General features: G+C 34.9%; 1 protein-coding gene across 2 annotated transcripts; it reads right to left on the bottom strand.

Annotated features, from left to right (window-relative positions):
- Positions 1-91: 91 nt before the first annotated feature.
- Positions 92-14,637, bottom strand: LOC136806938 (histone acetyltransferase p300-like). 2 transcript variants are annotated; one of them, XM_067063509.1, is made up of 22 exons: positions 14,392-14,637; positions 14,082-14,192; positions 10,568-11,505; positions 10,079-10,294; positions 9,727-9,970; positions 9,315-9,534; positions 9,108-9,197; positions 8,221-8,740; positions 7,084-7,843; positions 6,852-6,970; positions 6,650-6,736; positions 6,411-6,494; positions 6,222-6,290; positions 5,850-5,941; positions 5,575-5,724; positions 5,353-5,430; positions 4,729-5,211; positions 4,416-4,581; positions 4,103-4,306; positions 3,832-3,996; positions 3,349-3,627; positions 92-3,238 (listed from the first exon to the last, which is right to left on the bottom strand). In XM_067063509.1, exons 2-22 carry the CDS (start codon positions 14,182-14,184, stop codon positions 1,388-1,390), a joined length of 6,918 nt encoding a protein of 2,305 aa, XP_066919610.1. In that variant the 5' UTR covers positions 14,185-14,192; positions 14,392-14,637; the 3' UTR covers positions 92-1,387. The 2 variants fall into 2 exon arrangements, with proteins under 2 accessions (XP_066919610.1, XP_066919608.1); XM_067063507.1 differs by having other exon boundaries at positions 1,300-3,238; positions 14,082-14,189.
- Positions 14,638-15,528: the final 891 nt, after the last annotated feature.

Below are 15,528 nucleotides of genomic sequence, written 5' to 3' on the forward strand. Positions count from 1 at the left end.
TAGAATTTCAAAGTGTCAGATAAAATTCTAAGTAAAAAGGACACAGACAATAAACAGATTGACAGGGGGTAAAAACGAATAAAAACGCGTATTTCTGTAGTAAAAACTAAAATTTTACGATATCTTTAGTTGATAATTGTAGCAAGCATCGATATTATTCACAAAATATCCCAATAAAATTCGGACATGATTCGTAAAAAATAAAAAGTACCAAAACGCAAAAAGAATTCCTTTAAGTACAAGATATGATCAAAAATTAAATTTAATTTATATTGTAGAGATAACTAAAAAAAAAGCAATCTAAAAGAAGCTTTTTTCCAAAATATTCTTACGATTTCTTACGGACTTAATGAATATTATTACTGACTTCACACAAAATCGACAGCGACAATGATGAAATTTCGACGACATTTTAAATATTATTGATTTTATCTGTACAGATATAAAAAATAACAGTAACATGACTGGAAAAGGGGTTAAGGACCGTTGGAAAGTTACCTCCAAATTGTATTTCAATTTTCCGTGTTAAAAATTAATGGCCTGAATAAATTTCTCTTTTTACAAAAAATGAAGTTTTATTAATTTAAAGTTGAAGAAAAAAATGTTGACAAAAAAATAATTTTACTGATAAGCAAGATGTAATAAACAATTATGATGAAAACAAAAAAAAAGTGATCTTAAAAACTAGGCTAAAATTTCTTGGTCGTTCTCAATACAAAATCTATGGTTAATAATGCTTCCATTGTAGTAGTAAATATAATATTATTAATACTAAAGACTTCTTTTTCCATAACAGTATATAATACAATTTCTATTCGTGGTTCAAAAGTAATTTCTCTCCACGAAAAGTTACGGAGTAATTTGAAAACTTTCCTCCTGGAGGACTATAATAAAAGAGGCAATTCTACGACCAAACTATGTCTTGACCTCTGAGATACTCTTTTCATAATAATAACAATAATACAATATCTTTTAAAAACAAACCCTTTACACAAATGATGGAGGATTCGAAAATATAAAAATGGCAATTTGTTTGACGGTCTTGAAAGGGAAGTGTAATAATGAGCCTTACGTGAATGCGAAATCTTCATTAGGCCATTCTAGAGACTACCAACAAAACACAATGTGGGCGGACAAGCGTGTGTGATAGGCACTAGCTAGTCTCGTTTGAAAAAATAACACAACTAGGCAGGTATCCCTTCCCTTCAGAATCATAAAAAATCGATATAAGTCAGGCAGCTCTTACGCGAATAAATAGTTCCAAAAAAGTATAAATAATTTTATTTCGTTTGAGCTATTGTGTAAGTAAAAGCGGCCAATGACATGATCTGTTTTCGTTTTTGGCGATAGAAGATAGCAAAACTAAAGAATACAGAGAAGCGATATATCATAGCGACTCAGCAAACTGCAGTAAAATATCATCTTGTTCATTAACAGGATTATTATCAAGCATTTGATGTTGTGACATGTTGCTCCCCGGCATCTCCGATTTAACGGAGGACGGTTGTAAATTGGAAGAAGGGTCCATGTTTGGTGTGTTAGCTTGTTGTGCCGGTGAATTGATGGAATGCATAGCAGGCGAAGTTAAGGGTTGATTGGATAGCGGTTGAGCGGGAGAAGGTGACATGTGTTGTTGTTGTGCTTGTTGCTGAGGAGACATGACGGGATGAGGTGAAGGCGCTCGCAGGTTCGGTGAAGGCGACATCGAAGGACGTGGTGAAGGGTTCGACATTTGATTGGCCATCTGTTGCTGTTGCGGAGGTGACATGATTCCTGCTTGGTTCATCATTTGGTTCATGCCTTGATTGACACGATTGTTGTTCGCTGCAGCAGCCATCATTTGTGGTGTGGTTTGGTTGTTGTTCGGAACCATGTTCTGACCAGGCGGTAACATAGCGTCATTTGAAAACTGTCTATTCATTCCCATAAGAGCAGGGTTCATTTGTTGGTTGGGCGTCATCTGGTTGTTAAAACCAGGCCCACTCATTTGGTTCATATTAACATTGTTCATATTAGCAGCAAGAGCCATCCGCTGTCGGTATTGTTGCTGCTGTTGCTGTTGTTGTTGGAAACGAAGTTGTTGAAGCCATTTCTGTTGTTGTAAAGACGACATTGGCATTCCCATTGGACGCTTCGGAGGCATCCCGTAACGATGGAAAGGACCGCGCGGACCAGCACGATTTTGTATTGCGTTGAATAACTGTTGCATGGGGACTTGGCTATTAGTGTTCATATTAGGGTTCATCATCATACCAGGGTTCTGAGGGTTTTGTTGTGGTATCATTTGGTTTGTGCTCATGTTGGGCGGAACGTTCATTTGTTGTTGATTGAAATTGTTCATATTATTCATCATGCTATTGTTCTGGTTTTGTTGTTGTTGCTGTACATTCATCATGTTATTTTGTTGCATGTTATTATTGTTGGGGAAATTATTTGGTCCAGCGAATCGCGGTTGTTGTGGTTGGTTTGGATTCATCATGTTCATATTACGGTTGTTGATATCGTTTGTTTGTTGCGGTGCGACCACCGGTGGTGGTGGTTTAGCAGTGACGTTGGGTGGTGGAGGGGTACCTGAAATGGAGGTCATGTTGATCGGTTTTTGTTTGATTTGCATAGGTGGTGTTCCCATGGGTCGTTGTTGTGCAGGGTTGAAATTCATAGTGGAAGAATTTTGGGAGTTTTGTTGCATGGATTGTTGCTGCTGTTGCTGAGCCTGTTGCTGTTTTTGCGCTTGTTGTTGTGCTTGTTGCTGTGCAGCTTGAGCCTGTTGCTGTGCTTGTGATGGCATGTTCATTGTAGCGATACGACGACGTAAGATTTGACGTTGGTGAAGTTTTTGTTGCAATTGTTGTTGCTTCAATTTCTGTTTGATGTGTTGACAGTAAGGAACCAGACACTGAGAACGTGTGCACGATTTGGCGTGATAACAACACAACGCAATGAGCTGCTTGCAAATGGGACATCCTTGAGTCGTTTTCCTTTTGCAATTTTTGGCGTGGGAAACGACTTTCTTCATCTTCAAGCACGCTTGCTTATTGCACGTTTTCGCGTTACAATATGTTGCATGGTCCAAGGATTCGATACATCGTTCGATTGATTTACGTCGAGCTTCTTGGGCGTTGATGGCGCTTGTTTTGTTGGCGCTATTTGGTTGTTCAGTTTCAATATCCAGACCGAGTTTCTCCATTTTATGCTCGTGACCTTTGTCCTTGTAGCAAATTGTACACAGGTCGAAATCCTGAAAAGACATTTTAAAATAATAACAATCAATTTATAGTCATTGGTTGATCATGGATCATGTACGACGTCTTAAATCCCTAGAATGAAAAACTTAGGAAGCAAACGTACCTCACAAACAGTACAATGAAGTCTCGTGATGATTTGACGTTTACAAACGTTACAGTTATAGACGAATTTGTCAGATCCTTGGTTATGAAGTTCAGCCAGCATAGCCATACTTGAGAATTTGGCTCGACGCAGACTGGCAAACTCCCAATGTTTGTCTCTCGATGTTGTGAGAAAAGCGTCTCGGCCGTCCATGATGTCACTCTGCATCAATGGATCAGGATCCTCAATTTTGTCCGTTGGCTCTTCTCCAGGTTTGTAAAATCGAATAACGAAGAAAGACTGTTATAAAGAAAGAAAGAGAGATATATCGTCAAAAGAGTGAATTGAAAAAGGTAACGAATAGACATTAGAAATAATTATTTGGTGTAGTTGTAGCTTAAGTTGACTTCACAAATTCTTATCACATAGTATAATAAAACCACTGAGCTAGTGATGCATTGGGAGTAAGATCATTTGAGAATTGTATTAAAAAAAGTTACAAACCTCCTTGTATTTTTCCATGATGGTGAAAATACGTTGAGAAACTTCACAGCTTCCCCAATTATTTGTAACGTTCTTCTTAGCTGGGGTTTTGTTGAGCTTGTTTTTCTTCGTAGTCTTTTTGTTTCCACGTTTGCCTTTGGTCTTTTTACCAGTCGATGTAACAACCTACAGATAAAGAACAATAATTATTCACAAAAATCAAAATAGAACAACTATTAACTAAAATTTACAGTGCGATTTGAAAGGAAACTGACTAAAATATTGGGCATACCATATCTTCAGAGGCAACTTCCTCGTCATTTTCAGCTTCAGCTAACTGAGCAGCTTGGAGAGCTTCGTTTTTCTTTCGTTCTTCTTCTTCGTTTATCACCTCACGAATACTATCCTCGATTTGATTGGGCCAATAATCACCATCGAAATATGGTAAGTTTAAAGGGCTTTTGACCAAGTCGTTGATAGCTTGTGTGTAGATGTCCTGCAAAAAAAATCAAAATCCAAATATTGTTATTAAGAATGATAAACAAAAAATAAATTTTCAGTCGATTTCAGTGATTCCAATAGTTCATCAAAGCAGATAGGCTTACTTTATATTCCACAAGAACGTCGTCCTTTTCTGATTTCTCCAACATCCGCTTATACCATTCGACCAACCGTTTGGATTTGGGAATCTTCTGCTCAGGCGGATGACAATGGAAGATGTAATCATCGCCCTCACTGGGTGGACATGACCAGATGTGTGCCCAATGAAACCTAAGAAAAAGACGGAAATGATGCAAAATATTTAAATTAACATGCATAAAATATGAAATTTGATGCTTAACAAAAAACTTGTTAAAAAATATTAATTTTAAGATGCAGCGGGTATTGAAAGTTTATTGAGAATAAATTTGAACTTACCCTCTTTTTTTGCAGAATTCAAAGTAACCAATCAAAATTTCCCAGTAGACATTAGTTTTGAGGTGACGTGGGCGAAAGAAATGAACACTATCAAGATATGAGAGGTAGATTCGGTTCCTGTTTGGTTCAGGACAATCAGACCCAAATTCTTGAGTATGCATTCCAAAGAAACAGACATCAACTCCATCAATTTCTTCAAAAGCAAACAATGCTCTGGCTCGGTATGGAAAGCTTTCGGGAAAACCTTCCTTTGAATAGCGATCGCGCATTCCAGGACGAACATCGACACTTTTATTTTGGCTACTGACAACTCGAATGTGTACATAACCAGCAGTATCACTATTTTCAGCGGTTTTCAGATAGCCATTAACCCGTTTTTCGATGTGTTCACCCAACTTGGTTTGCGGTAACCTCTTTGCATTGAACCGATTTTCTTTTCGTTCACCCAAACTTTTAGATTCTCTACACCCGTCACAAACAAACCTATAAAATGAAAACACATAAAAACAACTATGAGAAATCAAATCTTCAATCGTGTTTTAAATCAATAACCTGATCAAGTATTCATTTTGAACTGAAAAATTATGACAAATAAAATGATAAGCATAGAAGCAAAATACTTACCCATTTTCCCAAATAAAATCCAAATGAAGAACGCAAACTTGATGCATCTTCCTCTTGCACTCAGTACACTCTACAAACCTACAAAGTTAGCAAAGGTAAATTTGAAATAAGGGTTGGTATAATAATCAATCGACATTTGCATCAATAGAACTTCGATCTAGCGCCGATATTGTTTGGATGAATACAGAATAATACAAAAGATTATCAAGGAGTAAGACTTACGGTTCTTTATCCAGATGATCATTCTTCTTCTTTTTGAAGTCACTTTTAGGCACGTTGCTATTATTGGACGTTTTTTCTAATATTGTGTCTTCACCAAAATTGATGGAATCACCTTCGAAGGCGTTGAAACAATTTTCACAATAGTGATACCTGTGAAAACAAAATTTGAATGTTTTAGCTATGAAAAGATTCCAATGAGCAAGAAAAAGCAAACAATTCTTAACACAACTTATTTGTTGAATGGTTTTAGGAACCTTATGAATATTTCAAGTTACCTGTCTTGGTAGGAATAGTATTGTTTATCTCGACCGATTGTGCATGAACCATTTTGACCAAGACAATACAAAACTTGAGGATTGAAAAGATGCTAAAACAAAGAAATTAATCTATTAATTAACTGTGTAACACAAGTTGATAATGTTGAAAACATTAAAAACTTTATTGAATTTTGAAAACAAGTTGAAAATTGGAACACTATGCAGCCAAGTAAAAAGTTCCTTTTACATATGAACTGAACAGTTACTCTTGACAGGGATATAAATGAATACTCTCTGTCATTTTAGAATTTGGACGTGATATTTAAATTCTAAGTTATTTGTTTAACTGAAAGATGCTTAATAACAAGAGGAAGCAAAATGAAACCATACCTTACTGCCACAACAGTAACCAAGTTTCTTCATCACTGGATCAATGTCAGCTTCAAATATATCATAAAGCTAAAAAAAAGCCAATGTTTTTAGGTCGTTTATGTCACCTTAAGTATTAGTATTTCATGGGGCAAAGACATAATATAATCACACAAAAATTTTCATTAAAGTGCAGATTAAAGGTCTTACTTTTGAACAGTATTTATAAACTTTCGTTGTCTTCTTGTTGTATAACCAAGCATTTTCAAACATTAACCTCATGTCATCGCAAAACTAAGAAGATTGAAAATTGAAAGGTTAGAAACTCATAATTGCAAATTGATTACAAGTTCAATATTGATGAATCAAATATTAGATCAAAAATAACATCACAGTTAAAAACACTATTTTTCGTCCACTAACGGAATGAACAAATTCAGTATACTTACACCCCAGGGATCCTTGTAGTCACCATTGTCCAATTTACTTTTGATTGTTGACAAATCCATTGGATTCTTGACAATGTGAAAGTAATCCTAATAAAGTGAGGTAAAGGAATTTGGTAAGGGCCTATAATAAATAATCAATTTTTTTGAGATTCAAAGACTAAGGAATAGAATAAAATGCTTTTTGAAAAACGTTTATACTTACTGGAATTCCTAGTTGGTCTGGGTTGACGGGAGTTAAGAAAGGTCCAGATTCTGGATCTATTTTGTGAACTTTATCAAAGACTGGCATCAAACTTTCAATCAATTCTTCCTTTGTCCATACTAATGTGAGAATTTCAAAAAATGGTTTAAAACATGCAAAAGTAGATTGTTTTGGATAAAAATACTTAAAATGAATGAGTCAGCAAGGAAAGTAAATATAGCTTTTAACTTACTTTTATAGACTTTTGGCTTGACTTCAGTTTTGACAGTGGCAGGGGATCCTGATGCTTCAGTCTTTACGACAGCACTTGAAGAAGAGACAGTGGCTGATGTTGTTGCAGTAGTTGTTGATGTAGAAGTGCTTTCTGATATTTCCATTTTCACTTCAGTTTTGATGTCCGGTTTAACATCTTCTGTTGAAGTTTGCATGGGAGATGGTGGTTCCGTTTTCACGTTTGAATTACAAGATAATAGGGATGTTTCAGTTTTAGGAGTTTGCAAGCCTAAAGCTGAAGAAGTGAGAGTTGAAGGAGTAGACGATGGTTGCGTGGAAATTTGGTCAGTACTACTAGTTGGAATACACGAGCTCATTACTTGATCTTCCACTTTGACAGGGTTAGAGAGACTTGTCGGTAAGTTTTGAGAAGGTAAATTGTTCATAGAGTTTGGTTGTTGATTCATTTGAAAGTTGTTCACAGGCTGTTGGTTTGGTTGTGATTGAAATTGGTTGTTCTGATTTTGAGACAGTTGTTGTTGTTGCTGCTGAGGTAAATTTTGGTTTTGATTATGTTGTTGCAACTGCTGGTTCATCTGCATGGTTTGGCCAGAATTTGCAAACATTGCAGGGTTGTTCATTCTATTGATCATATTTGGTCGATGTTGTTGCATTTGATTTGGCATTTGCATGCCAGGTAGTTTTTGATTCATCATGCCAGGGAATCTAGGTTGTTGATTGGGTATACCTCTTTGCATTGCCATATTTGCTGAATTGAGCTGAAAAAAGAATATGAAAAATCAGCTACAAGTAAAATATAGAATTAAAAATATGAGATGTTTTAAAATACCTTTCAAAATAGCTGTAATTGAATGAAAAAGACACCTGGGAAAGATTCTTTTTCATAATTCTAGTCTGGGCCCTAATCTTTCTTAAAAGTAGTATGAGAATAGGGAGAAAATTAGTTGTACAGTTTATGAAAATTGGACTACGGAAATACTTGAAAGATAAAAAATTGACAAAAAAGAAATTGTGAACAAATGGGTTTCTGTCTTTCATAAATTAGATTCTAGGTAAAATTTGTTTTAAGCTCCTACATTGCTGATTATGTAGCATTTCCATGTGAAAATAGGAATATTTTGTCTGTAGAAGTTACCTGTAACTGTTGCGCCATCCTTGCTTTCGTTTCATTGATCATTGCGTTTTGCATGTTTGGAAAGTGATTGGTATTGTTTGAAAGAGAGGTGTTTGTTGAAAGAGAACTGCTGACAGCATTACTGTTACTTGTGTTGTTCATAAATTCTGACATAGATGTTGCTAGGCTATTAACTTTATTTTGTTGTTGTTGTAGATTATTGAATTGATTCATTATTCCTACAGATGTTGGGTTTTGTTGTTGTTGAATGTTATTGCCTGCCATGTTGAGACCTCCTTGAGCAAGTGGGTTAGTGTTATTGTTTTGTTTTTGCCTTCTTGCTCGTTCTTGACGCTTCTCTTCTAGTTCTTTTTGAATTTTGTATATCTTTTCTGCTAACAAGTGAAAATAGTCTTCTTTACTGGCAGCAGAAGTATACATATCTTCTTCAACCTTTCTGGCGTATAAAACTAGATTTTCCATTTGTTTGTTTTTCGTTGTACTTGGGTCATTAACTCCTTGTGGAATAATCGCAGCAACACTGAAGTGAAAAGATTTAAAACATTTTAATATCAATGAAAGAAGAAAATATGTCAAAAGAAGTCCAATTTTGATATCTTAAGGGAAGAAATTTTTGCAGGAACAAATTCTGACAAATTTTCATAGAATTCAATTTTGCGTTTTTTTGACAAATCCACTAAAATTAAATACCAGGAAACACTAATATTCTCAGGATTTTTAAAAAGTCACCTCTATTATTGGTCTTTTGAAGGGCAAAATAGGCCATTTTGTTAGCAAAAAACTTCTGAATTTTTGACAAAATTAAACTTCACAAAAATTTCGTCTTTTAAGGCAAGTCAAAATCTAATTCCATTAAACATAAAGATAAGTGAAACTAAAAAACTTACAGTCTATCAACCAAATGTTTACGCTGGCTTTCCGTGACAGATTTATGCCAACCTTCCTTGTCCTTGGTCACAGGTTGATTTGGAGTATTGCTATAATAAAAGATTTTTTTGGTAATCACGAATTTGCTCATGTACCAAAATAAATTATTTCATGACAATTAAAGCTAACAAAACGATGTACAAATTAAGCTTGGCTGAAGAACTCACTTTGTAGTATTTGGCTGGTTATTCATCATTGGCTGTTGAGCTTGCTGGGGTTGTTGTTGTTGTTCATTATTACCAGCAATTTTCTTCAAATCGTTTTGATTTGGAACCCTTCTGTTTGTTGGATGTGGTCCATTTTTCAATGGTAAGCAAACTGGACAGTCAGTTCTTGTACAAAACTTCCAATGCGTGATGATTTGTCGAGATGATGCGCAATGAGCAACTAAAAAGAAAAGCAATTTTATGATTATTTTGTTGCATTCTTGTACTATATGAATATGATCTGATCTGCTCTAGCATTTTTAAATACATATCATATTCACGAAAATGTGCAAAAAAAGTTCCTGAAGGTAATTTTTGTTGAAACTCTTTGGTTTCTTTGCTTTTTAGGTACAATTTAAGTATTATCTCCTACCTTGACAAGATTTTCCAGCTTTACAAACAGTCATGTGGTTTAATACGCCTTTCATTGTTCTACAATGTGGCAGATCACACGGTTTGTAGTCTCCATTTGCTTGTTGCTCTCTTCGTTGACATTTGTGTGCATGAAGTAGTAAAACCAACTGCTGTTGTATGAGTCTCTTTTTCTCTGGGTCTGTAGTGTTTGGGTGCTGATTGGGGTTGTTTTGATTGTTTGAATTCTGAGTTGGGATATTGTTCTAAAAAAAGAGCAATATTCAATTTTTGATTTGATTTCCAAACTTTCTATGGTACTTTAAAGATGATTAATATATAAATATCCTTTTACACTCAGATCATGTGCTTACCATAGATGGGTCATTTCCAGGAATGTTAGGAAGTTGGTTTTGGTTATTCAAATTTGCATCCAAGACATTTTGATTAGGTGGTGGTCGATTCATTTGATTTCCAATTTGGTTGTTTGCAATATTTGACTGTTGAAAACCAGAATTGGCATTCATAATATTGTTTCCAATTTGATTGTTCATATTATTAATGTCAAAATTTCCACGTATTTGTCCAGGCTGGTGATAAAAAAAAAAATTTATAAAGATTATTACGCAAAGTAAAAGGGTTCTTTGGACAAATATATTATCACTAAAGCAGTGTTGCCAAAAAAGCTGATGATTAATTATATAATTAAAAATCTAACTAAAGGAAAAGCAAATACAAAGTTTTCAAAACGTGAGGCATACTTTGTTGTTTTATAAAAAAATCTATTTTTTGGCCTTCAAAACACACAAAGGTCACATTAATGCTCTGCGCCTTTGATAAAAAGATGAAAATTGTGCACAAACCATTCTATTCATGTTCATCATTCCTTCTTGGGAGGGATCCATCATCTGATTGATCATGTTTGGTGGAAAATTCATTGGAAAATTTCCAATGTTTTTAGGTCCATTCATACGATATTGTTGCATGTTGTACATGCGGTTATTAATCATCATTCCAATGTTACCTCCAGCCGGATTAGCATTAAAATTTTGTCCTCTATTTGCCATCATATTTTGAACATTTTGACCAATGGCATTCATAGGTGTGCTTATATTCATTTGACCATTAAACATGGAATTGGATGGCATCATCGCATTTGAGTTATTATTCATATTGTTCATTGGGTTGGAGAAAATGTTGTTGTTTGAGTTTGGCATTGAAGAAGATAGTGACTGGTTACTGAAATTTCCTCCAGTGTAAGCTATTGATGATGGTAAATTGCCACTGTAGGCCATAGTAGAGGCTGAAGACATTGGATTGAAATTATTTGGCATTGAAGATATTATATTGTTACTAAATTGCGTATTATTTATAGAACTACTATTGTTATTCAGGAAATTTGAATTTGAGTTTGCGATACTAGCACTGACAGGTAGCTGTGGATTTCTGATTTGATTTACCATTGGAGTTGGAGGAGTGGGCATTCCAGCTGTACTTATAGGTCCATTATTGGGAGGCAAATTTTGTTGTAGATTCCCCCCAACATTTGGTCTTGGACTCCTCATCCCGAGACTTTTGGCATTGGCATTGACTTGATCATTTCCAGCATTTACAGCACCGCCCTTGCTGAGAGATGCGGAAAGTGATGTTGGTCCATTTTGTTGAATTGAGTTATCAGTTCCAGAATTAAAGGGTTCCAGCCCTGCCATTAAATCTCCATTTGAATTGATGTCATTCTCTGAGCCACTATTTGCCACCATAACAGAATCAGGAATATCATCCAGAATATCCAGTGAAAATCCTAAAAGTAAAGAATTTTCAAATGTAATTCTTTATTTCTACAGGTTTTTCTTTCACCCAAAACTTAATGTTATATCATTTTCCTAAGAAAGTTTTTTTTATACCCCAAAAAAGAATAATTAAGTAAACCAAACTAAAAGGAGCCCAGTGGCAAGTAATTCTAAACCATTAAAATTATTTTTCAATTAAGACTGTTTAAACCAAGATCTGGGTTTTAAAAGAGATATTAGCAAAACTAAAACTATAAACATTTTTAAGAGCATTTCAGCTGTCGAATGTTTTGCTTACTTGATATTACCTTGTACAATTACATTGAATCAAGGAAATAGCTAATTTAAAACCCAATTTAAAAAAAAATATATTATGTGAAAAATTATAAATATTTAGAATATTTTATAGCCAATTTCATCCATTTGAAATTACTCCAGGAAAATTGATATTCGCTAAATAAGTTCTAAACTAAGTACTACTTTATGCAATTTATTTGCAAAAAAAATTCTCCAGTTCGGTCCAGTTTATAAATTTTTCAAACAGACAGAAACAAAAAAGTTTATAAGGAATTGTTTTTGGTCCTGTTTGGTCTACAGCTCTCAGAGCTCTAATAGAATTTCATTTTCAAAGGCTTTTAAAACCGAATGAAACTAATTCATAGAACTAGATCCAGTTCTTCATTTTTAAGATAAAAACAGACAGAAAATTGCACATTTCGGAAAATTTCCTAAAAACAAAATCATTGTGGAAATTAATCCACGTAAGGTATGTGCAAGGTTTTATTGAATTATATTATCAAGAGGTTAGCTATCAAGCAAAGTTCCGAGCACTTAATATCTGTTTCTTTCTCTCCTGAGTTTTGACCCCAAAATTGAAAAATCTTGAACAACAATACATAAGGACCTTCACCTTTTGGTTTAGATAAAATCTCAGGGGCATTTCAAATATTTTACATAATCGCATATTCACATAAAATGATTAGACAGAGAGATGTTCAGTGAACTTGGAAAATTGGGATAAATTCTCACAAAATTTGAAACTGAAACTGAAAATTTGGAACATATACAAAGCCTCTAGGGTATATACCCCTATCATGCAGATTTTGCTCATCGATTTTGGTAAAATTTGACCCTGATTTCCTGATTTTTCTTTAAAAAAGTTTCCCAATAATGTCAAAATTTCAATCACCCTATCATGCTAACAAAAAAAGTTGAATCTGATCACACCAAAATTTTGATCACACAAAAATTATTAGAGTCATGCCATCACCCAAAAAAAGGCCCAAATCAAATTGTAGCCATTTTCAGGAAAAAAAAATTTAGGTCTTGATGCAAAAGTTGTTTGGGAGATCGCGATGATCTTTTGAATAACTAAGCAGTTACCTAGAGATAAGATAATTTATCACACTTTTACTGGCTAAGCAATAGTAATGTATGTGGAGTAATTTGTTACTCAATAGACCGTGGCGTTCTCCTTTAGGCGACAATCAAAAATATGTTCCATTCGGGTCCTAAAACATCTTCAAATCAAGTCGGTCGGTCGGTAGTAAATTTTGTTGGATTTTTAAGATCTAGTAAATCCTGATGAATCAAGTCGGCAATCAACAGAATCTTATGCTGCCATCTTTAATTTGCCAAACTAAATGTGCGCGCGCATGTGTTAGCCTTAAAGTGGTCCTTATTTTCGGCCCCCGACCGCGTTGCTGAATTTTGACATGAAAATTTCAATAAGGCGGACGGACGGAACGCAACATATTTTTGATTGCCGCCTTAACAACTATAAGGGGTCACTCACATATCGATTTTTCCTGCAACTAACGTCATTGTGACGCTATCTGAAGAACCCCCCCACCCCCCTTTCTTAGCGTCATTTACATAAATATACCAAAAATCGATGAAAATAACTTTTCTTCTCTATTACAGATATTGATATTCCAGCCACATTGATTTTTGTGCTTTGTTTCGCATGGTTTTAAAACCAGTGGTTTTGACTTATGACTTTCACGTTTGTCCCCAGACAAACGGCTCGTTGTTTTGTCATATTTATGTAGACGGTCCGTCAGCGCGGCCCTTGTATATCAAAATACGGCCCATCTATTTTTTATTGTGGTATCTCTGTTTTTATGATTAGGGAGATAATAACATATTCCTACAAACGTAATGGAAGGGTATTGGATATCATCTCTGTTATATTTTATGCGTTTGAATTAAGATGGCCGGTGTAGCGAAGGATGGAATACAAAATGTTACAGGTTTGAAAATTGATATTCTGTTGAAATTTCTTAGCGTCATAGGCTCTGACCCCCCACCCCCTCGTGTCACAATGACGTTAGTTGCAGGAAACATCGATATGTGAGTGACCCCTAAAAATGTAAAATTTAGGTCTGACATATGAATAAAATTTTATGTATAGCTAAACAATACAATTTTTTTAAATTTTTATGCATTTACACAGCAACAAGACCACACATTTCTGCAGTTCACAAGGGGCCCTATAGGTGGTTTCAATGAATAAAGCAATAGCAATTTCAAATAGACTCAACCTGCCATATAAATACTTTTCAACAAATCAGAGCAAAATATATACCTGCATCAACCGTAGGTGTTTCAAGCTCACCAGATCTGGCTTTTTTGGCTGGGGGACCTGCAGTGTCCCCCATGATGTCTGTTTCTGCCATTATTGCTGACATGATACCTACTGGTAAAGAAAAGTGGGTAATTAATTTGAAAGGGTATACAATTTGTGAAATCAACTAATTAACAGCCCGTTTAAGGATTTTAAGCCGATGGAACAATTATTCAGACCAAATTATTGCGAATATTCTCAAAGAAGAGCAAAACACAGGTCGAAATCTTCAAAAATGCGATTAAAGAAAAATAAACAATGTGTAAAATACCATCATGGCCGCCGTTACAACCAGGGACACAAAACAAACCGCCTCTCGAATTTTATGTTTATAAAATTCCTCCTCTACACATTATCATCTTTTTGGTGACTAAAGGAGAAAACGAGGTCTCTATTTCCGCTAAAATGTGGTAGATTCCAGTCACGATGGGCTAATACCATTAAATTTCTACTTTATAATGCCAAAATCTTCAGTCTCGATAAGAAAACTTTTACTTCAGAATATCAAGCGAAACATAGCACTTTGCGGGGGATCTGAAAGGAAAATTCGTCACTATGCATAATTTAACATAAATTATAATAATAGCTTTTGCCGTGTCATGTTGGCAACTAAACTGTAAGAGGATGCGTGATCTAAAAATTCAGGTTCTCTGGATAAGTTTTGTCAAAAATTTTCATTTAAGAAACAAATGAAACTTCGTCTTTTATTATGTAATTACAATTTTAACTAATCTTGCATGATTTTTTTTCCAAAGCTTCTGAAATTTTATTTCAGCTAAGTTTTAAAATATTAAAGGATCAATAGCCAACACGGATATTTGGAGCGCTTCGTAATTTATGCAATTGAATGTTTTAATTTTCTTCACTTTTTGCCGACATTGTGCCGACAAATACGACAAATGGCGTCAAAAAGTCAATCGCGAACCAAAACAATCGGACGAGAGGTGGTCGTCTGTTCATTTTGTAGGGGCCCGAAAAGCAGTCAACTCGACTCGAACTGTTGAAACATCACTGCACTGGCAGAAGCAGGATAAGTTTTATACTCTCTATGTTTATCCATTTACTCTTCATTCATATGAAAGTTAACACTTTTTTTCGGTATACCTTGCCTTAGATTTTTTCTCTTCTCCTTGAACCTTACAATGTCCATCAGTTAAGCTAAACTTTTCCCACCACTACTCCATGGCTTCGATTTTTCTGGTCGGGCTTCTCCCTTCTCCTCAGAATTGTCTTTTCTTTCTCAGATCTCTGCCGTTAAGCCCTGTGTCTCTTAGTTATCTTGCTGCAAAGGTTTAAAATTATCTAGACAGGACAAGATGCTACTAAAAAGAAAAGCTAAAATAAGTTAGAACATAAAATGGTTTGGCGAGTTGAGTTGTTGAAATAATACCTCCCCTGTTAAACAACA

The sequence above is a fragment of the Clytia hemisphaerica genome, unplaced genomic scaffold (assembly GCF_902728285.1).
Source record: "Clytia hemisphaerica strain Z4C2 unplaced genomic scaffold, Clytia hemisphaerica genome assembly, whole genome shotgun sequence".
Classification (NCBI taxonomy): Eukaryota; Metazoa; Cnidaria; class Hydrozoa; order Leptothecata; family Clytiidae; genus Clytia; species Clytia hemisphaerica.